At 36.5% G+C, this 23,422-nt stretch overlaps 3 protein-coding genes across 3 annotated transcripts; all 3 read left to right on the top strand.

Annotated features, from left to right (window-relative positions):
* The first annotated feature begins 466 nt into the window (after window positions 1-466).
* LOC130047376 (uncharacterized) lies at window positions 467-1,880 on the top strand. The gene is made up of 3 exons (XM_056142180.1): window positions 467-608; window positions 757-872; window positions 1,203-1,880. Exons 1-3 carry the CDS (start codon window positions 467-469, stop codon window positions 1,878-1,880), a joined length of 936 nt encoding a protein of 311 aa, XP_055998155.1.
* A 3,181-nt stretch (window positions 1,881-5,061) lies between these two features.
* Window positions 5,062-5,805, top strand: LOC125664163 (tripartite motif-containing protein 45-like). Its single transcript, XM_056142173.1, has one exon. It carries the CDS (start codon window positions 5,062-5,064, stop codon window positions 5,803-5,805), a length of 744 nt encoding a protein of 247 aa, XP_055998148.1.
* On the top strand, window positions 5,575-9,614 carry LOC130051195 (uncharacterized). The gene has a single exon (XM_056152605.1). It carries the CDS (start codon window positions 5,805-5,807, stop codon window positions 6,768-6,770), a length of 966 nt encoding a protein of 321 aa, XP_056008580.1. The 5' UTR covers window positions 5,575-5,804; the 3' UTR covers window positions 6,771-9,614.
* Window positions 9,615-23,422: the final 13,808 nt, after the last annotated feature.

Raw genomic sequence — 23,422 nt, 5'->3', positions numbered from 1 at the left:
GTCCTTGATGTCTTCTGGGTTTGACATTGTTGGACCATAGACACTAATCAGTGTTGAATACATCGTATTTCCGATCGTCAGATGGAGAGTCTTGAGACTCATATTAGCATTCCCACAGTCTGAGAAACTATTTGTTCTCGTGGACTTCAACGCCAGAGTAGAGACAGACCACCAAATCTGGAAAGGAATCATTGGCAAGCACGGAATCGGCAAGTGCAACAGCAACGGTTTACTGGTGCTCAAGATGTCCGATTTGCATAACCTTGTCATCACAAACACTACATTCCGCCTACCTACGTGTAACAAGGCATCGTGGATGCACCCTCGCTCTAAGCATTGACATATCATTGATTATGTTATTACCAGGAAAAGGATAGCTGGGATGTCAGAGTGACCAAGGTTATGTGTGGTGCTGGATGTTGGACTGACCACCGTCTCATTCAAGCTAAAACTCGGTATACTGCCAATGAGAAGACCTCAAGGTCAACAGACTGTCAAGAGACTGAACGTCTCCAAGCTGAAGAGCAGTAAAGTTGCAGAAGACTTCTTCAAAGTTCTCGAGAGTAAGCTGAAGGATACAGTGGAAGATGATGGGACAAGCATAGAAGGTCAGTGGTAAGCCGTCTGTCTTCAGAGACACCGTCTACTCAACCGCCTATGAAAGCCCCAGATCCACCAACCGCCGTAGCCAAGACTGGTTCGATGAAGATGAGGAAGAGATAAGGTACTGCTTGCAGAGAAACAACGGCTCTTCAGAGCACACCAGAATGACCCCCCCCCCCCCACAAGTCAAGAAAGATGCCCTTGTCAATGTCAGACAAAAAGTCCAGAAGAAGCTGCGTGAGATGCAGGACACCTGGTTTAGCAACAAGGTAGATACAATCCAGGGCTATGCTGATAAACATGACTCCAAACGCGTTTATGACGCACTGAGAGTGATGTAGGGACCCCAGCCCTTCGCCTGCCTCAAGTGAAAACCAACCAAGAACTGGAGAATATTAACAGTGAAGAAGAAGTCACAAAGGCTGTCAAATAACTCTCCTGTGACAAAGCACTAGGATCAGATGCTACATATGTATCCCCGCAGAAGTATTCAAAGCAGGATGTTCCACTACGGTACAGAAACTGATGAAGCTCTTTCATGCCATGTGGCACGAGTCCCATAACAGTTAAAAGATGCCAGTATTGTCCACATCTAAAAGAGGAAAGGCAACCGTCAGTCTTGTGACGACCACAGAGGCATCTCCCTCCTGTTCATTGCTGAAAAGATTCTGGCTCGTCTCCTTCAACACCTTCAACAAGAACACTTCCCAGAATTTCAGTGCGGCTTCCGCACTGAACGTTGTACAGCTGACATGATATTTGCGACACGCCAACTCCAGGAAAAATGCCAGGAGCAGGACTGCGACCTCTACATGACCTTTTTCGATCTAACAAAGGCTTTCGACACGGTCAGTAGGGACGGTTTGTGGAAGATCATGGAGAAGTTTGGCTGTCCCAGCAAGTTTGTCACATTTGTCCGCCAGTTTCACGATGGCATGATAGTGAAGGTACTGGGTGACGGAGACGAGTCAGAAGCCTCCCCTGTGACAAACAGCGTGAAACAAGGCTGTATTCTCGCTCCAACCCTCTTCAACAGGATGTTCTCGGCCATGCTGAATGATGCCTTCCAAGACTGTGAGGATGGAACGGACCGAAGGATATTCAACCTCCTACGCCTGCAGGCTGTTACGAAGGGGGGAAAACTGTTATCAGGGATCTTTTGTTTGCTGATGATTGTGCCCTCAATGCAAGCACAGCAGATGATGCAGCATGAAATGGACTGCTTCTCACGTGCCTGTGACAGCTTTGGTCTTACCATCAGCACCAAAAAAGACTGAAGTGATGTACTAGCCTGTCCCAGCCAAGCCATACCAGGAGCCTCACATCACAGTCAAAGGGCAAAACTTGCAGGCAGTAGATAGCTTCACCTATCTGGACAGCACTCTTACACGAGCAGCGAATATCGATATCAACGACAGGATTTCCAAAGCCAGTTCTGCATTTGGGAGATGGCGCTAGAACGTATGGGAGCGAGGACGACTCAGCCTTACCACCAAGCTGAAAATCTATCATGCAGTGGTAATCACCACCCTCCTATATGCAAGCGAGACATGGACTGTCTATAGCAGACACGCCAGACAACTCAACCACTTTCATCTCAGCTGTCTTCGATGACTCCTTCGCATCAAATTGCAGGATAAAATCCCTGAGCGTGCCGGAATGTCCAGTGTCTTCACCATACTATAGAAAGCACTAGCCATGTGGGCTGGACATGTCGTCTGGATGTTTGTTTGTCAGCTGCCGAAACTATTGTTCTACGGCGAGTTGTGCCAGGGCAAGCGAACAGTTGGGGGACAGACGAAACAGTTCAAAGACAGCCTAAAAGTATCCTTCAAAGACCTCAACATTGATGTCAACACATGGGAAATATTTACACTGGATCGTTTATGCTGGCGAAGCAAGCTCACTGCTGGAGCTTTTTTTAAAGCTCGACGCACCACAGAGGCTCAGAAAAAACTTGCCGCAAGCAAGGCCCGAGCTGCTTCCACATCTACTGCAGTACCCACCCACATGTGTCCTACATGTGGCAGAGCCTTCAGGGCCCGGATAGGACTCATTTTGTTTTGATCGTTTTTATACTTTAATTGGTTTTCATCTTCACAAAATAGACAATGTGTGAATACTTCTATACAGAATGTATGTTCAGTGATAATAGTGATAAAGTTCGATATGAACTGTAGGTAAATGTGCGAGCGTTCAGATGTTGCAATTTTTAACTCAATCGTTATGAACACATAATCACAGAAAATAGTCCTGTTTTCTTGCAAAACTACGGGGGAAAACAGTTTTAGATAATACTGGGAAATACCAGCTTTCTTTAAAAAACCTATCCAAAATTGAAAGTTTTACTCAAAGCTATTTTGGTCAGCTTGATAAAAATCTTTGAGAATTTTGCTTGCCAGTATTGTACGTGGTTGGTTCCGAGCAAACCCCAAGTACCATAACACGGAAGCAATGTGAGCACACCAACCGACAGTGATCCCTATATGTTGATCACGTAAACGGAGTAATACATAGTCAAAATCAGTGTGTAACAATTGGTGTCATACAGCATTCGACCCAATGATAGTTTGTGTTTGCAAAATAGATCATTACAACGACAATAGAATTTGCGAAATGCTGACTTTAAAAGTCTGTTAAAATCCATGTAACATCCATGTAACATCAACTTGTTTGTCAGTAGGCTGAATCAATTAAAAAATCTTAATCATCTGCAGAACATTCTCTTGCTTATCGAATCAGCTGGGAGACATAAAGGCCAAATGCAGCAGATGGTGGAATGTTTCTACATAAATATGGGAAGTTGACAATGGAGATGGTGAAGTAATCTCGTTTCTCCAGAAGTCTTATTGTTAGTTTGCCGTTGACATATATGTTCAATAAATTATCCAAATACTGGATATGAAGCAGATTGGAGGAGGTTACTGAGATATATCAAACCGACCTATGAATGAAAATGAGTATTGAATATCTAAATGTCGAGTTGAAGGCCACAGCTTGAGATTTCCTTCCTCTAAAAACTTTTGAACACGTTCTGCCACATAAGAATACAAAACCAGGTCAGCTAATAATGGAGCACAATTTGTATCCACGGGAATTCCAACAATCTGTCCGTGTTCCGTTTCTAATGAAAAAGCCGTCTATAATGTCAAAAAGCCTGGATCTGGATTTTTCTTTTTGGTGAGGAATGGTCCTGTAAAGTGTTGAAAAATCGTCCACGTTAATGCTGTTGATTTGGGAAAAGTTTTCAAATCATCTAAACGTTCTTTGTTCAGATCTCATGAGGTTCACTATACAAGTGTGGACAGTGAGCGAGTGGTTCTGGAATTTTAATAGAATTAGATTGGCCTGAGCTCTGAGTAGCTAGGAATAAATCGCATTTTAGTAGTAATAAATACATTTGTACAAAACACAAACTTTTACACGACTTTTTTTTTTTTTTTAAATAAAAAACGAAATATCACGAACTGGACCAGAGTAAACTTTAAAACTATTAAAACTTGTGAACACATAATGGTGTTATCAAATCACATGACTGCACAATGAACAGGTGTAGGGCTAGTCTGCCATATCGAAGGACGAACTATCACGGAGGCTATGTTCGATTTTACAGGTGAGAAATGAATGATATACATATTGTAGTGTCATTGATTTGGGGGAAATGCATCACTTAGATCAGAATCATTAATGAGATATACTTTGTTTACATTGAACATCTAGTTTAATGTAACTAAATTAACCCAAGTCTGAACGGATGATCGATGGCAGATCCACATTTTTCTGGAAAACGCAATCTGGGTTTGTCCTGAGGCCCCTAGTTTGTTCAGGTCAAAGCCCTAGTGGGGGCCAGGGCGTGTGACCCCTAAAACTACTGCGATCTGACAAAATCAGACGTATAAAGTTACATATATCTTAGTGCTTTTTGGACGCGTTTTTATACAAAATAGATCATGTATGTTAGGGGGTGGGGGTGAGCATGCGCCTGGCGCTTAATCCGCCACTGGTAATGTTGCGATTAGTACTATGATAAACGTTTTTACATGACTTTGGTTAAAATGGTTCATGCTTATAGGTTCTGGCGATCAGAAATGAAATTTCATCTACTTCGAGATGAAAACACTTGGCTTGCAAAGATAATGATTATATACAATATTTATATTTAATGATTATATACAATATTCATATTTAATGATTATATACAATATTCATATTTAATGATTATATACAATATTTATATTTAATGATTATATACAATATTCATATTTAATGATTATATACAATATTCATATTTAATGATTATATACAATATTTATATTTAATGATTATATACAATATTTATATTTAATGATTCTATACAATATTTATATTTAATTATTGCCTGATATATGAAAACAATTGAAAAATAACTGTTCATTTCTTTATCACCAGTGAATTGCTCCTGTGACACCAACACCGGAAATGCACCCTCGGCGCAGTGCCCAGCACGTCCTACTGTGTGACTTGTGTACAACTGTCTCCCCACAGCGTCACTGTGAACTTTGTCATGTAGATCTCTGTACTAACTGTGTAGGTACACACATTTCTGATTCGTCTAGAAGACACAATGTCGTGCCCTATAAACACAGAAAGTCTACTAGCTACCCAAAATGTCCAAAGCATGCCGACAAACACTGTGAACTTTACTGTGAGGAATGTAGCATTCCTGTCTGTTCTACCTGTGTCTCCTCTGGTAAACACAAAGGTCACAATATATCTGATGTTCTGAAAACATTCAGCTTTAAATCACATGGTTTGCAAAATGATTTGAAAGAACTCGAGAGCAGAATTTATCCCCGATATGAAGAAATGGCGTCCGATGTCCAAACTGAGAAAGACAAGTTACAAACGAATTACGAGGAACTGACAACAGCCACCGACCAACAAGGAGAAGTCTTGCATCAAGAGATCACCGCCATCGTCAACCAACAGAAATTCAACATCGAGGAGATGAAAAACAAACACCTTGCTGTGTTAAATAAACACAAGGATGAAATCACGCAAAGCATTAAAGAACTCAAAAGGATAATTCAGGACCTGAAGAAAATACTGCATAATAATGATGTTTCATTAGCATTTACTTACAAATCTAAAAATGCCGAGTTTAGAAAACTACCCTCTACAGTCCGAATATTACATTACCAAGTTTTTCTCCATCCGCAATAATGAAAGACCAGCTCAATGAAATGTTTGGTTCTCTGTCGCCATTATCCATCAACACAAAACAAGCCTACAGAATGGAGTCACCAGAAGTTGTATTGTCTCCTCCAGTAAGACCACTGCTTGATGAACCGCGAATTACCGCCACCATAGACACTGGGCATAGTCCACTATTCAGTGTTAGCTGTCTCGGTGAAGAACAAGTCTGGACATGTGGGAAGAACAAAATAATAAAGCTCCTCAACCTCCAGGACAAACTACTAACATCAATACAAACCGAGTCAGGGAACGATCCACGGGACATAACAGTTTCATGGGACGGAGATCTTCTTTATACTGACCCTGGTAATAAAACTGTAAATCTAGTGAAGAATAAACAGGTACAGACCGTGATCAGATTACAGGGGTGGAAACCTCTCTATGTCTGCACTACCATCTCTGATGATCTCCTGGTTACCATGATAAGTGATGGTTACAAACAATACAAAGTTGTGCGTTACTTTGGCTCCACAGAGACGCACATTATTCAGTTTGATGATCAGGGTCAACCTCTCTATTCATCTGATGACATGAAATATATCAGTGAGAACAGAAACTTGGACATATGTGTGGCTGACTGGGCAGCCAAAGCAGTAGTTGTGGTCAATCAGTCAGGAAAACTCCGATTTAGATACACTGGTCATCCCTCTAATATCGAGGAACTATTCTATCCATGTGGCATCACTACAGACAGCCAGAGTCATATCCTGACAGCAGACTGTAACAATGACCGTATCCACATCCTAGATCAGAACGGACAGTTCCTCCGTTACATTGATACTTATTATAAAAGCAGTCTTTGGGGGCTCCTCCGTTACATTGATAATAAATGTAACATACGCCATCAATGGGGTTTATGTGTGGACATCAGAGACAATCTCTTTGTGGCTGAGTGTGACACCGGTCAAGTAAAACAAATCCAATATCTATGAACACAGAGTTAAAGACATATTTAATATGGAGTGTCAAATTAACACAAGCTATCTTTATCTATAAATGTATATATCAGTAAATTAATTAGAGATGCGAATGAGCCAAGGTGAACTTCATTCTCATAACTTCATATCAGTGTTGAGAAGATAGATATATATTTACAGAAATGTACAAAATCTATAATAGATAGAAAATATCAGAGGCATTAAGAAGCGTTAAGCAGGTAGTCTGAATCATCCCGACGATTATGTATACGCTAACACCTCACTAGTGTGGGGAGTTGGCGTATACACAAACGTCGGGATGATCCAGACTATGTTGTTAACCAAGAGAGCTAACTCTCACACGTAGGTCATACGCGACGTCTTTAGCATGTCAGCATTTAGCTGGTGACGTCTCCGCGATTGAATTGTTTTGTTTTTTTCCAAATCGTTTCCTTCTTCTTTACAACGAACCCATCAAAATGTTTAGCTCGAGACAAATTTTTTTCCTGAGAATTCAATGAATAATACATGTAATTTGCCTACATTTTACGATCCTAAGGTTTAAAAAACGTGTCAAGTAAAAATATATTATACCTATATATACATGTAAATAAGTGATACATAGAGGATATCTATATTGCGTGTTTTGATATTTAGTTTATTCAACTCGTTGGATAAACCAAAATATCAAAATACGCAATTATAAATGTCCTATTTATCTCATACGTCTTCTTTTCGCTTAATTTTGAGATGATCCCCAGTATAGTAGAAACAACTGATTGTATTTGATTTGAATCCGTGGCTTAGACATCTTACTTATTAATCTTCCTTACGCGGGAAAAAACAGTGCGCTTATAGCCTAATCCATTCATGCATATTACAAAGGGCATTTTTATAAAAGAAACCATGGATGAAAATTGTTTCAGAAGGAATTATAGGTTATAATTAATAATGGTTTTGCCATTTCAACAAAATAACAACTATTGACCGAGCATTTATATTTTGACGTAGGTTTGACCTTCTGATAAAAATTTGATGTCGCCGTCTGTTTGATTGTATATCAACGATCAATGAAAATGAAATTTTAATGCAGTGTTATCAGAATGTTCAACAGTTTACAATGAAAAGTAGAAGTTTTTGTGTATTTGAATTTTATTCATGTGGTTTCATTGGATCTGAGGGCGAGAGGAAATCCTGAAGGATGAAAATTGTTTTATAAGGGATGATAGTAAAGATGTTGAAAATTACATTCAATATGGCTCCAAAGAAAAGAGACTGTGAATGCTTGGTACCGCAGCATGTCGAGGTACTGTCGATTAGGCCTGTCCAGGAGGCGGTTGATTCCTTGTTGATAATTATAGTGTGGACATTTCTTTGTTTTTTTATCGCAAATGTTTGAGTAGTTATTGATGGAGTTGACATTTTTGTGGCCGGTAACTTGCATTATATGTCAGTGGGGGAATATCATTTTAATTTTGCAATAAAAGAAATTCTACATAAATACAGAATAACAAGTTATACGCTTTATTCCATGCATCGATATGCATAAACACAGAAAATATGTCATCCAAGCGGGGATAGTGTCAAAAGTAGTTCGGACCGGAAGTGCTTTATCAAACGGGCGTGTGATAAAGCTAATGCTTTATCTCACTCGCAATATACACCACACGTATGAGATAAACGATAATATCCAAGGTGATAAATCATTGTTAAAAGATAACGATACAGGGTCACTGTGACCTCTATCAGGAAGTGACGCTATCTTTATCTTGGGTCACCTTGATGATGTTATATGGGTATAGGTCAATCGGAGCGCTTCGCCCTTGACTCAGTAAAATATGTAAAGATGTATACCTTACAGAATAAAGGGTGAGGGGTTCCGATTTGGGTTTAGGTGTGAATGTATCAATAATACAGGTACATTGTATAGCTTTTTTTTTAAGTTTGCCAATTTTAAACTTTAAAGAGAGAACTTGAATTATCTCTTTGTTTTCATTATTGAAATGTGCTGAAATGGATATCCTAACAAAAACAGTATCCTGAGGCCCATTGAATAAGAGTTTCTTTGCAAGTATAGCCTTGAATATGAATGGTATTTGTACTGATCAAAAACCATTGTTCCCCATATTAACACTGATTAAAGCCTCTATATCAAATATGTAGTTGTTTTCTAAGATCAAGGGGGAGGGATGCAGGGTTGAGCCAATCAGGAATCCTCGGATGATTTCGTTACGCTTTAGCAACACTTCACAAATCTCGGTTGCGATTGATGTAGGGATATGCACCGATTTGTTACGTTTCTCCGCCGGAAGTACTTGTTTTCAATGTTTGGAACTTTTTCAAGCAAGAATTCGGGGAAATTAACTGTTTTTTAGCATTGGGAATGGGAATGGGACCTTATTTCTGCCCCCCTTACAAACCCTGAAAAAAAACCCACCCAGGAAAGGTTAACTGAATTGTAAATTACTTTTTAAATAAACTACATCGGTTATTATTTTTTTTAAAACGTAAAATAACTGTAAAGTTTAAGGTTCGATAATAAATGAAGATGAAACAGATTCTGAAATGGACAATTTCCTCATGTCCTGTGCCCCCTTACGTGAAGAGAAAGAGGGTAAATTTAGTTTGATTTATACCCATCCAGAGAGTTCAGTGGATAAGAAGGAAATTGGGAAGATGTTATAAGAAACAAAGTGTATAGAGAAAGAGTCTCTGTTGTTGTTATGGATGAAGTTCACTTGATTTCTGAATGGTATTTACAGGGGAATTTGAAAGTTCACCATTGTGCAATATTATCAGTGTTTGTTTGTTGTCTTGAGACTGACAGGTGATTGGGAGGATCAAAAAATTCAAAATATAGTTAGTTTCTTGTGCCAGTAAAAAAAGCAATTTTGGTGTACGAAAAACAAGACCCTCGCCCATATTAGACCTGTTACAAAACGTGAAAATTTGAATAAATAAGTATAGAAAAGACAGTCATTTCCGATTTCATTAGAAAGTTGTTATATGAATATATATATATATGCAGGCCTTCATCTCAGATGCCCACATTTTCCCCATGATGATATTTTAGATGAAGCTCAGTCTGATGTTACTGATGTTGTAAATAAAAGACAAACAACAATGAGGAAAGAAGTTTTCGTGGTGTTTCAACTTCTTCCATGGTTTGACAACTATTTTGTTTTGATCATGTAAAAACCAATATGGCGAAAATCCAATCACGTCAGAAGTTTGTCTATTGGTGTCAGCACAACATAAGCAACACAAGTCAATAAGCAACACAAGTCAATCAGCAACATAAGTTAATCAGCAACACAAGTCAATAAGCACACACATCAATCATTACATAAAAATATACATAACCATGTCTTCTAACACTACAGATATAAATAGATACATAACCATGTCCTCTAACACTACAGATATAAATAGATACATAACCATGTCCTCTAACACTGCAGATATAAATAGATACATGTCCTCTAACACTACAGATATAAATAGATACATAACCATGTCTTCTAACACTACAGATATAAATAGATACATAACCATGTCCTCTAACACTACAGATATAAATAGATACATAACCATGTCCTCTAACACTACAGATATAAATAGATACATAACCATGTCCTCTAACACTACAGATATAAATAGATACATGTCTTCTAACACTACAGATATAAATAGATACATAACCATGTCCTCTAACACTACAGATATAAATAGATACATGTCCTCTAACACTACAGATATAAATAGATACATGTCTTCTAACACTACAGATATAAATAGATACATAACCATGTCCTCTAACACTACAGATATAAATAGATACATAACCATGTCTTCTAACACTACAGATATAAATAGATACATAACCATGTCCTCTAACACTACAGATATAAATAGATACATGTCCTCTAACACTACAGATATAAATAGATACATAACCATGTCTTCTAACACTACAGATATAAATAGATACATAACCATGTCTTCTAACACTACAGATATAAATAGATACATAACCATGTCCTCTAACACTACAGATATAAATAGATACATGTCTTCTAACACTACAGATATAAATAGATACATGTCCTCTAACACTACAGATATAAATAGATACATAACCATGTCCTCTAACACTACAGATATAAATAGATACATGTCCTCTAACACTACAGATATAAATAGATACATAACCATGTCTTCTAACACTACAGATATAAATAGATACAAAACCATGTCCTCTAACACTACAGATATAAATAGATACATAACTATGTCCTCTAACACTACAGATATAAATAGATACATAACCATGTCTTCTAACACTACAGATATAAATAGATACATGTCCTCTAACACTACAGATATAAATAGATACATGTCTTCTAACACTACAGATATAAATAGATACATAACCATGTCCTCTAACACTACAGATATAAATAGATACATGTCTTCTAACACTACAGATATAAATAGATACATGTCCTCTAACACTACAGATATAAATAGATACATAACCATGTCCTCTAACACTACAGATATAAATAGATACATGTCTTCTAACACTACAGATATAAATAGATACATAACCATGTCCTCTAACACTACAGATATAAATAGATACATGTCTTCTAACACTACAGATATAAATAGATACATAACCATGTCCTCTAACACTACAGATATAAATAGATACATGTCCTCTAACACTACAGATATAAATAGATACATGTCTTCTAACACTACAGATATAAATAGATACATAACCATGTCTTCTAACACTACAGATATAAATAGATACATAGTCATGTCTTCTTACACTACAGATATAAATAGATACATGTCCTCTAACACTACAGATATAAATAGATACATGTCCTCTAACACTACAGATATAAATAGATACATAACCATGTCCTCTAACACTACAGATATAAATAGATACATAACCATGTCCTCTAACACTACAGATATAAATAGATACATGTCTTCTAACACTACAGATATAAATAGATACATAACCATGTCCTCTAACACTGCAGATATAAATAGATACATGTCCTCTAACACTACAGATATAAATAGATACATAACCATGTCCTCTAACACTACAGATATAAATAGATACATGTCCTCTAACACTACAGATATAAATAGATACATAACCATGTCCTCTAACACTACAGATATAAATAGATACATAACCATGTCCTCTAACACTACAGATATAAATAGATACATAACCATGTCTTCTAACACTACATATATAAATAGGTACATGTCCTCTAACACTACAGATATAAATAGATACATAACCATGTCCTCTAACACTACAGATATAAATAGATACATAACCATGTCTTCTAACACTACATATATAAATAGATACATGTCCTCTAGCACTACAGATATAAATAGATACATGTCCTCTAACACTACAGATATAAATAGATACATAACCATGTCCTCTAACACTACAGATATAAATAGATACATGTCCATGTCTTCTAACACTACAGATATAAATAGATACATAACCATGTCCTCTAACACTACAGATATAAATAGATACATAACCATGTCCTCTAACACTACAGATATAAATAGATACATAACCATGTCCTCTAACACTACAGATATAAATAGATACATAACCATGTCTTCTAACACTACAGATATAAATAGATACATGTCCTCTAACACTACAGATATAAATAGATACATGTCCTCTAACACTACAGATATAAATAGATACATGTCCATGTCTTCTAACACTACAGATATAAATAGATACATAACCATGTCCTCTAACACTACAGATATAAATAGATACATAACCATGTCCTCTAACACTACAGATATAAATAGATACATAACCATGTCCTCTAACACTACAGATATAAATAGATACATGTCCTCTAACACTACAGATATAAATAGATACATGTCTTCTAACACTACAGATATAAATAGATACATGTCCTCTAACACTACAGATATAAATAGATACATGTCCTCTAACACTACAGATATAAATAGATACATAACCATGTCCTCTAACACTACAGATATAAATAGATACATAACCATGTCCTCTAACACTACAGATATAAATAGATACATAACCATGTCTTCTAACACTACAGATATAAATAGATACATGTCCTCTAACACTACAGATATAAATAGATACATGTCTTCTAACACTACAGATATAAATAGATACATAACCATGTCCTCTAACACTACAGATATAAATAGATACATAACCATGTCCTCTAACACTACAGATATAAATAGATACATAACCATGTCTTCTAACACTACAGATATAAATAGATACATGTCCTCTAACACTACAGATATAAATAGATACATAACCATGTCTTCTAACACTACAGATATAAATAGATACATGTCTTCTAACACTACAGATATAAATAGATATATAACCATGTCTTCTAACACTACAGATATAAATAGATACATAACCATGTCTTCTAACACTACAGATATAAATAGATACATGTCTTCTAACACTACAAATATAAATAGATACATGTCCTCTAACACTACAGATATAAATAGATACATGTCCTCTAACACTACAGATATAAATAGATACATGTCTTCTAACACTACAGATATAAGAAGAAGTTTAATACTAGTAATGGGAATAAATAATGACCTTTTTGCACTTGATATACGAAAAACTTCATGGTATCATAGGAGAGTTTAAAAGGGCATATTAGGGCATATTAAAAGGGCATATTAGGAGTAATGTAAATTGCACACAATTTTCAAGGTCTTGTCTTAAAATTTAAAATGGAGCTAAAGAAAGTGGAGTGGTGGGTGGGGAGTTAGAGACCAAATTTTTTAAATATTGGCGAAAATGTAGAATTTTTATACAAAATTTCGTGTAAATTAATTCAAACTTTTTTTTAAGTATCGGTGTTCTATTTGGAAAAATATATCAACCAAATCATTAAATTACAACATTTGGACTAGTTCCAAATCTCAACTACTTGTTTCATATATCATAAAACTGAAATACACGTATAGGAGTATAAAAATAGAAGATATATTAGATGAAACATAAACTTTAATATCACGCCGATTTAGAACTTTTAATTAATCAATCCTTTCACCACAAAATATAGTCCCTGAAAATACCCTTTCAAACTTTGAATTGACTCAATTTTTTCCAACTGGAAAGGGTTCAGTAATAGATGTGCATATGTTTGCACCAATGGGATCAGTAATGAACCAGTAAATATTTAGTTGTACATAGCATCCTGCGCAGTTATGCTCAAAAGCTCAGGAGCTAACTTTTTTAATTAAAGCTATGAACCTTATAATTATAGTCTTGGTGGCGGTATCATATGAAAAATTGGACGGAAAACTGGATGAGGAATGTAGAGACTAGAAATATTTAAACTTACATGTACATACGGAATAATTTCATTTGCTGGCAGCAACAGTCGACGTCAATTCCTCTATAATTCCTGCAAAATATATCAAGTTAAAAGTTAAAAATAACCTCTTAGCAGCCACATCACGCATTCATGACAAAAAGTGCTTCAAAATGTCAGCTGTCTGATTTTTCGAGAAAGACAACTCTGAAATATTTTTTTGAAATGCAATCACTGCAGGAGTTGTATTTCTTGATACAAAAAAGTAATGAAAATACATAGTTTTGAATATTCTCGCTAAGTACTACTTTTAGCCAACGCCCAATTTTCACCATAAAATGTCTGCAATTCACTAATTTTTATTTATTAAATAATAAAGCTTTTCCAACTATCGAGAAGAAAACAATTGACGGATACAGTTTTCACCGAACATTCCTATACAAATTACTTGGTCATACATGTACTTTTGAATACACCACAGGTATCTGAATTTTAATCAGTAAATAGATATAAATAGAAAAAAGAGAGAAAAACTCTATACAGTGTATCTACCGGTATATATATTAATACACCAGGCGTGCAACGACATTTTGCTCTCCCCTCGATTCGAGTCCGATTTTATTATAAAATTCGCCGAAACCAACCTATTCTCCGGCACGGTTAACCTCAGAAATAATATTCCTTCTCACCCGTCGCTTCAGAGGTCTAAACTCCTTTGCAATAATCCAACAACGGACATATTTTAACGATATTCTGAACATTCCCACCAAGGCCTGACTACCATGTCGTGACGTCACGAAATCACGAAATCACATGTATAAATTAATTGATTTAAACGCATTTTTTTTTTTTATTTATTTAGAAATATGGGTTATTCCTTCAAAAGACCATGAATTTGTCTATAAACTTTTGGCATGTCCTGTATATGTGCGTTATTTACATATCTTTACATATCCAATGTTTTTGCCTTTGATATCGTTACACATTGTTATGATAGCCATTTTTTGATGAATGCGTTGCAGTTGTGAACAGTGTTCTAATTATAGTAGTCCATTTTAACGGCTCCAAAGTTCGACAGAAATGATTGATTGATTGTAATATCTTGTTTAACGTCTCACTCATATGGAGACGTCACCAAGATCGGTGAAGGGTTTCAAATTTAGGCCTTTGCTCGGCGCTTACGGCCATTGAGCAGTGGGGGTTCTTTGGCGTGCTACACCTACTGTGACAAGGGACATCCGTTTTTAAGGTCATCTCCGAGGACCCGTGACTTTCACACCTGACGCCGAGCGTTTGGCGAAGGAACAGTCACTACCTGTTTTAACGACTTAGGTCTGTCGCGGCCGGGATTTGAACTCCGGCCTTCCGCATGCGGGGTGAACGCTCTAACCTCTAGGCCACTGCGGCGGTCCGACAGAAATGAATATCCATGGTCGTTATAACGATCAAGTTCGTCAATACAACCTCGCATGGGGTCAAATGCTGTCTGACGTGTTTCATACCAATTGTTAAGCCGTTCTTGGCACACTGATGTTGACTGCGGATAACTCCGTTTACCTGATCAGGATATAGGGCTCACGGCGGGTGTGACCGGTCAACAGGGGATGCTTACTCCTTCTAGGCACCTGATCCCACCTCTGGTGTGTTCAGGGGTCCGTGTTTGCCCAACTATCTATTTTTTATTGCTTATAGGAGTTATGAGATTGATAACTGTTCGTTACCTTCACCTTGCATTAGAATGTAAATCAAACACGAGGGTATGAACCGCATCAATTCACGCCGCCATACTTCTCGTGAGCTATCGCGCGACCTGGAAAGTATGTTGACGTGAAGTGCTGCAGTTCATATCCTCGCGTATTTTCAAAAGTGAAGTATACATCATTAAGTTGTGTTACGCAGAATAAGCTTCTCAACGCTCCACAGTATAAATTCAGCCCCTGTTGATGAAAAATCATCTGCTTTATCATAACTTGCATTATAAAGGTAAATGTGCAGATAAACTCTAACAATTCAATCCAATTTATTTCGATCAATCTAAAATATGGTACATGATGTGCACGTGCATAATATCACATAAATCAATATACAAAGTACACGTGAAAATCATCATGCGAGTTAACAGCGAGAACGGAGGAGGACATAGCTATATTTTTGATATAGAATTATAATACACTTGTGAAATATGATATAGAATTATAATACACTTGTGAAATATGATATAGATGAAAAGTAGAGGATATGCACAATAATATTTTGAAATTAAAAACTTTGAAATTAACCATGTTGTAGTAGAAAGTAATCTAATTAAAAAGTATCCCCCCCCCCTGCTAGACTCGAACTTACGATCTACAGATCAGTGGTCGACAATTTAACCTTCTGAGCTACCCAGCTAGTTAATTAGATTTACAGATCAGTGGTCGACATCTTACCTACTGAGTTACCCAGCTAGTTAATTAGATTTACAGATCAGTGGTCGACATCTTAACCTACTGAGTTACCCAGCTAGTTAAATAGATTTACAGATCAGTGGTCGACATCTTAACTTACTGAGCTACCCAGCTAGTTAATTAGATCTACATATCAGTGGTCGACATCTTAACTTACTGAGCTACCCAGCTAGTTAATTAGATTTACAGATCAGTGGTCGACGTCTTAACTTACTGAGCTACCCAGCTAGTTAATTAGATTTACAGATCAGTGGTCGACGTCTTAACCTACTGAGTTACCCAGCTAGTTAATTAGATCTACAGATCAGTGGTCGACATCTTAACTTACTGTGTTACCCAGCTAGTTAATTAGATTTACAGATCAGTGGTCGACATCTTAATCTACTGTGCTACCCAGCTAGTTAATTAGATCTACAGATCAGTGGTCGACGTCTTAACCTACTGAGTTACCCAGCTAGTTAATTAGATTTACAGATCAGTGGTCGACATCTTAACCTACTGTGCTACCCAGCTAGTTAATTAGATTTACAGATCAGTGGTCGACGTCTTAACGTACTGAGCTACCCAGCTAGTTAATTAGATTTACAGATCAGTGGTCGACGTCTTAACCTACTGAGTTACCCAGCTAGTTAATTAGATCTACAGATCAGTGGTCGACATCTTAACTTACTGTGTTACCCAGCTAGTTAATTAGATTTACAGATCAGTGGTCGACATCTTAACTTACTGAGCTACCCAGCTAGTTAATTAGATCTACAGATCAGTGGTCGACGTCTTAACCTACTGAGCTACCCAGCTAGTTAATTAGATTTACAGATCAGTGGTCGACATCTTAATTTACTGAGCTACCCAGCTAGTTAATTAGATTTAAAAGGAGCTGATACATTTCAATTCATTTTTCAAAAGGAAATCAATATTTTATTCCTCCTTAAGTTTAAGTTAATTACATGTAGATAATTTGGTTTCTATACTTGAAAATTTTTATTTTTAGGGGGTAAATGTAACTCAATATTTGGTTGCTTCAATGAACGTAGTGACCTTGATATGGTATAAGAAAACAGTCAGGAAATAAATGATTAAACCGATTGTTAGTGTTAGAAGGGATTTAGATATTCAACCCAGAATACAAAGTGCGCGAATGGAGTTTACTAGAGGGGATTAAAAAATTCTGTAATACAAAGCCAGTGTACTCATTTTGCAGAAAAAACATTAATCCGTTGTTTTCAATGACGTCCGCTTTAAATATGGACTTTTCTCTGATCACGTGACCTATTCAGTTTAGATAATGTCATTGACTGGTTGATCAGTCTATGATCTACCAGCGTCTTATATAAAAAAACAATCATTCGCGATCGCCGTAGATTTTATATTTTACAATATAACAATCATTGTCTAATATACAATTCACACCCATTACCTTAAATCTTTACAATAGCTGATAAATGAAACTCCCTATTCTGAATCAGGACTCGTCCAATTATGTTTCATGACTGTTAATTTTCCGGAGAAAAAATACCCCAATAATTTGAGTCTTATCTCCTTTTCCTTTAATGTTGAGGAGAATCAAAGTTTCATAAATTACGGTAAACCACATCATCAAATATGGCAATGATTAACTGTCTTTATTCTTAAAAAAGAAATGTTTGCGAAAGAAACCAGAAACCCCAAAAGAGCAGATTGTTAGGACAATGCACGTGGATTTTAACCCCTGTTTTATCTTCTGTACAGGCAGTCGGCTTACCATGTGCGGGTAGTACACTATTGGTACACCATAAACCCTCTAATAAATACACAGATTTCTTAGACACATTTGGGATTTGCAAACCAAACGAAGAAATTAGCAACGTATAGATTACATCGATGTTGCCGAGCAGTCGATGCAAGAAACATTTCCTCCGTTGAAATCGCTTTAGTGTCACACTTTCAGCCTCAGAGAGCAGCATTAAAGTAAACTAATGTTTAAGAAGATTACATATATATGCTTTTCACTGAATGATTCAGTTCTGCAGCAAACAGACACCCATTATTTCTGATGTATAAATGATAAACCCAAGCAGTTCATGCAGTGAAAAACTTCAAAAATGATAAGTTTATCAATTAAGAATTAGCATTAATTACACCAAAAATAGCTTCAAAAGAATAATTTAGAAGATTGGTTCATGTGTGGAGAATATAGTTAAATATTAAAAGGTTCCAGAACTTTCGTTCACTGTACTTTTAACCGTATCCATTCAGATAATATAACTAGATAATGCATGAATAGAGTTTTTGGTGATCGAAGACTGGCTCATGAGGGCTGAAAGAGAGCCTGACCATGGGGCGGATCCAGCGGGGATGATGGGACTCAGGGACATTTTTGGCATATTAGAAATAAACTTCATTTTTTAAAACACACGAGAGTATAAACTCCGATACTTCACGCCGGTGTAACGACGAAATGTGACCCCCGTAGAATATTGACCGGGGGTCATTTTTCTACCTCCCGGTCAATATTTACGTAGAAAAATGACCCACTTTTTAAAAGACAAATTAAGCGTTCCTGATGTGTGATACGAGGTTTTTAGGATAAAAATGAGAAAAAAAATCTTTTTTTTCTTTCATAAAAAATCCTCCTTATAAGGAGTTTATTTACATAATGCATATGTGCATAGTAATACAGATTATTAATAGAATCCTTCATTAGTACGAGTGTGAGATAGGGAAATTCCACCGAGGGGACAAGATTCGCAGTCTTGGACGAGGCTTTGCCGAGTCCTAAACAGCGAATCTTGTTCCAGAGGTGGAATTTCCCTATCCCACACGAGTAAATAATGAAGGATTATTTTTCTCACATTTTAACTACAGTTTAGTGCATAAAATTAGGAGCTTTCAAAAATTTTTAGATTATCAAAATCCTCATTTGAACTTCGATGCAAAAACTAATTAGATAGGCAGAAAGAGCATACCCGAAAATGGTTTACACTATAAGTGTAAACTAAAAACCCCAAGGTTGTCCACCAGAAAGCTATACTACATTAAAATTTAAAGATAACAATGCAAAATATTTTTACTTCACTGTGTAACGTAAATCTTCACCGTGTAACGTAAATCATAGAAAATATATGACGTCACAATCAAATGACGTCGCAGCAGTGTGAGACAGAAAAATCTCACATGGCTGTCTCACATGGGTAAAGTCGATCTCACACTGGTGATTATGTGAGAAACATGTATCTATAATGATCAAGGAAGGGGAGTATATTGCCAGTACCGGTATTTCTATCACAATCGTAGGGCACTATTGGCATTTTTTATGTCCCCGAAGTGGAAGATCGGGGACATATTGTTTTAGTCTCGTCTGTCCTTCTGTCCTACAGTCACTCGACCACAATCTTTACAGTGAAATACCCTGAAGTGTGGTGGAGTGTGCAGTATCCGAAGAAAAGTTTCAGCAAATTGTTTTGACTGACTACGGTCCAATCAGAACGTAGTAATTCGCGTTTCTTTCTCTACCTTCCTTTGCCTTTACCTTGCCTACGTTTGATAAACTTGTGCAGTGAGCTGGTCCAGATAACAAAAGGATGTAAAGACAAAATGCGGTACAATTATTGTAATGTGTTGGAAATATCCATGCGAAAAATCATAGCTATACAAATGAATAATAATCAGGGGGGGGGGGGGTGCAATTAATGTAACTTGTAGTCACAATCAAACAAACTAAAAAAAAAAAAAACTAAACAAACAAACAAACCACCCCCCCCCCCCCAAAAAAAAAGGATATGCGCAGTTTAACTATTTTGCTTACCTAGATATGTATACATATTAATTCAAACACTCATGTTGAATACAATTTCATATCATAAGGCTGCGTGATTTTACCCCTATGTATTTGCCTAACAAGAATATTCCTACCAACATCATTTTTTGTATCAAAAAATGACACAGTGTCATTATTCTACGGGGTCATTTTTCTACAATCCACACGGAGAAAAAGGACCCTAAGGCCATAATTTCTACAAAAAGTGGGCCATTTTTCGACATAGAATATTGACCAGGGGGTCAAATTTCTACGTATAAAAATGATCCCCGGTCAATATTCTACAGGGGTCACTTTTCGTTGTTACACCAGCATACTTTTTATGAATCGCTTTCGTATTCCGGCTTAAAGTGTTACCATTCATGCCCTCATATATTTTGTTAAAAAACAAAATAAGATAGAATGTTATTCTTGTATTTACATTCTACTTTCACCTCTATCGGAAATCCCAGTCCTTAAGATAGACGTACTAAATTCATCAACATTCCTACGCGTGTTGTTCACAGCAGCATCACATTCATGAGGTAATGATAATCATTACATGTACAACTGGTAAAGATATCAAAGGCAAAATTATTAAATATTGATCTTTGTCTTTACATGCTTGCGTCGAGTTTTTGGACCACCCACCCACCCCTAATGGAAATTTCTCTTTCCCAGATAAATGGATGCTCGGTTACTGGAAGACCCGTTTATATAATTATCTATATATAGCAATACACAGCTCTAACAATGCTCGGCTACTGGGATATCCGTCTATATATAGCAATACACAGTTATGACAATGCTCGGTTTCTGGGATATCCGTCTATATATAGCAATACACAACAATGCTCGGCTACTGAAAGACCCGTCTATATATAGCAATACACAGCTATAACAATGCTCAGCTATTGGAATATAAAAACAATGCTCGGCTATTGGAAGATCCGTCTACAGAATTTCCTGGGAACAGGAATACACCATCAAGTTCGGAGTCTCTTGGGTTTATTCTATACATACACATTGATTGATGAAAAGTAACATTTGCATGTCTCATCTTTATTGTACATGTACCAGCTCAAAATGACACTGAACAAATGAAATAAAATTTCACAGGGAAACATGGACAATGACCGGGTTTTTACTCAACCACAGCACAATTCCATTAATGGACACCGTCAGCCGGCTAATCTCATCCACATCAGCGTCCTTCTCTCCACTGATCATCAGGGATTTAGCGTTAATCTGATCATAATTTAATCTTATTTAAACGAATTAAGAAAACTGACACTAAATCTCCATTATTACTGCATGTATCGACTGAATATTGAATTGACGTTCGCTTGAACGGGGTTTTACACGTAACGGAATTCTGTCTAAATATCAGGTGTTTTTTTTTTTTTTTTTTTTTTTTTTTTTTTTGCTTTTACTTGGAAAATAGAAAGAAGGGTATCATCAATAATATGGAAAATCGTAAATTTAGTTACTTTCCTTACCAATGAACATACTGTAACAGTCTCTGGATAAAAACTAAGGTCAAGGTCATCATAATGGAGTAAATTGTAATTTTTCACGCACAATGTTATTCATGCACTGTTATGATATTTTTCTTCTGACCAAGGGAGAGGCCTATGTATTGCTAATCTACATGCATATACACATACACGAATAGAGTACTGCTCAAATTAAGATACAATTAAATCTTCTGCTCTTTTCAATGCTTCTTGTTGAAACCAAACATCATATTTTAAGTTTTCATAATAAAACTATAGCCAAAATTTTTTTATAATAATAATAAGAAGAAAATAAAAAATTAAATAAATAAAAAGAAAGCCAACAAACAAACAAAAATCAACAAATAAAATCAACAAATAAAAAACCAGCAACAACAAACAAACAAGGGTCCATTTTAGTAGCATATGATGGTACATGTAGTTAGGACTAGATGGACCGTGGATAGCTCTGTGGTTAGAGTACCAGACTAGAAAAGCAGGGCTCCCAGGCTCCATTCCTGGACAATCCATAAGCTTTCTCCTCTCCTATCTCATAGTACTATAACAAGACATAAAGGGCCGAGTGGTTAGAGTATCGCGCTCAAAATTACACGGCTTCTCACCTCTGTCGGTGCGGGTTCGAATCCCGCTCGCGCCGGTAAGTGAGAAAGTCTCCCAGTTTACTTTCGGAAGGTCGGTGGTCTCTTCCCAGGTACATTGTGACTGGATTCTCTCTTCCACCAATAAAAACTGGGCGCCACCAGATAACTGAAAAATTGTTCGGTGTGGCGGAAAACATCAATCAATCAATCAATCAATTAATAACAAGAAATATTGAAGTATTTCATTGACATATTGATGACACTGTTGTCATATTGTGCAGCTGAATTGAATGGAATTGTAATTGTCATGCCGAAAGTTTTGTATTTACTGACAAAGAGTAAGTTAAGATTAAGCAAAATGATGTGATACTTGTAATTATTCATGACAAGTGTGAAAAGATCTTACGTGTATACTTCCTTGTGTCATGTGATGCTACGACTATATATGTCATGCAATGATAAAGATGTTTGTGTCATGTGATGATACAGTTGTTTGTGTCATGTGATGTTATAGTTATTTGTGCCATGTGATGTTACATTTGTTGGTATCATGTGATGTTACAGATATTTGTGTCATGTGATGTTACAGTTGTTTGTATCATGGGATGTTACGGGTGTGTTGTAATTGACGGTGGTGTTAAAGTTATGTGTGTGCTGTACAGTTATATGTTGTAGTTGTCAGTGATGTTACAGTTATGTGTTGTAGTTGTCAGTGATGTTACAGTTATGTGTGTGTTGTAGTTGTCAGTGATGTTACAGTTATGTGTTGTAGTTGTCAGTGATGTTACAGTTATGTGTTGTAGTTGTCAGTTATGTTACAGTTATGTGTTATAGTTGTCAGTGATGTTACAGTTATGTGTGTGTTGTAGTTGTCAGTGATGTTACAGTTATGTGTTGTAGTTGTCAGTGATGTT

This window comes from Ostrea edulis, chromosome 1 (assembly GCF_947568905.1).
Source record: "Ostrea edulis chromosome 1, xbOstEdul1.1, whole genome shotgun sequence".
Classification (NCBI taxonomy): Eukaryota; Metazoa; Mollusca; class Bivalvia; order Ostreida; family Ostreidae; genus Ostrea; species Ostrea edulis.
This window is presented reverse-complemented; position numbering and strand designations above follow the sequence as displayed.

What these genes read in the sequence shown, in the direction of transcription:
- LOC130047376 (XM_056142180.1), top strand. Translation starts at nt 467, where the DNA reads ATGAGAAGACCTCAAGGTCAACAGACTGTCAAGAGACTGAACGTCTCC. An exon ending in TGATGGGACAAGCATAGAAG is followed by an intron (nt 609 to 756) that starts GTCAGTGGTAAG and finishes ACGGCTCTTCAG; the next exon opens with AGCACACCAGAATGACCCCC. An exon ending in ACACCTGGTTTAGCAACAAG is followed by an intron (nt 873 to 1,202) that starts GTAGATACAATC and finishes CACATCTAAAAG; the next exon opens with AGGAAAGGCAACCGTCAGTC.
- LOC130051195 (XM_056152605.1), top strand. Translation starts at nt 5,805, where the DNA reads ATGAAAGACCAGCTCAATGAAATGTTTGGTTCTCTGTCGCCATTATCC.
- LOC125664163 (XM_056142173.1), top strand. Translation starts at nt 5,062, where the DNA reads ATGCACCCTCGGCGCAGTGCCCAGCACGTCCTACTGTGTGACTTGTGT.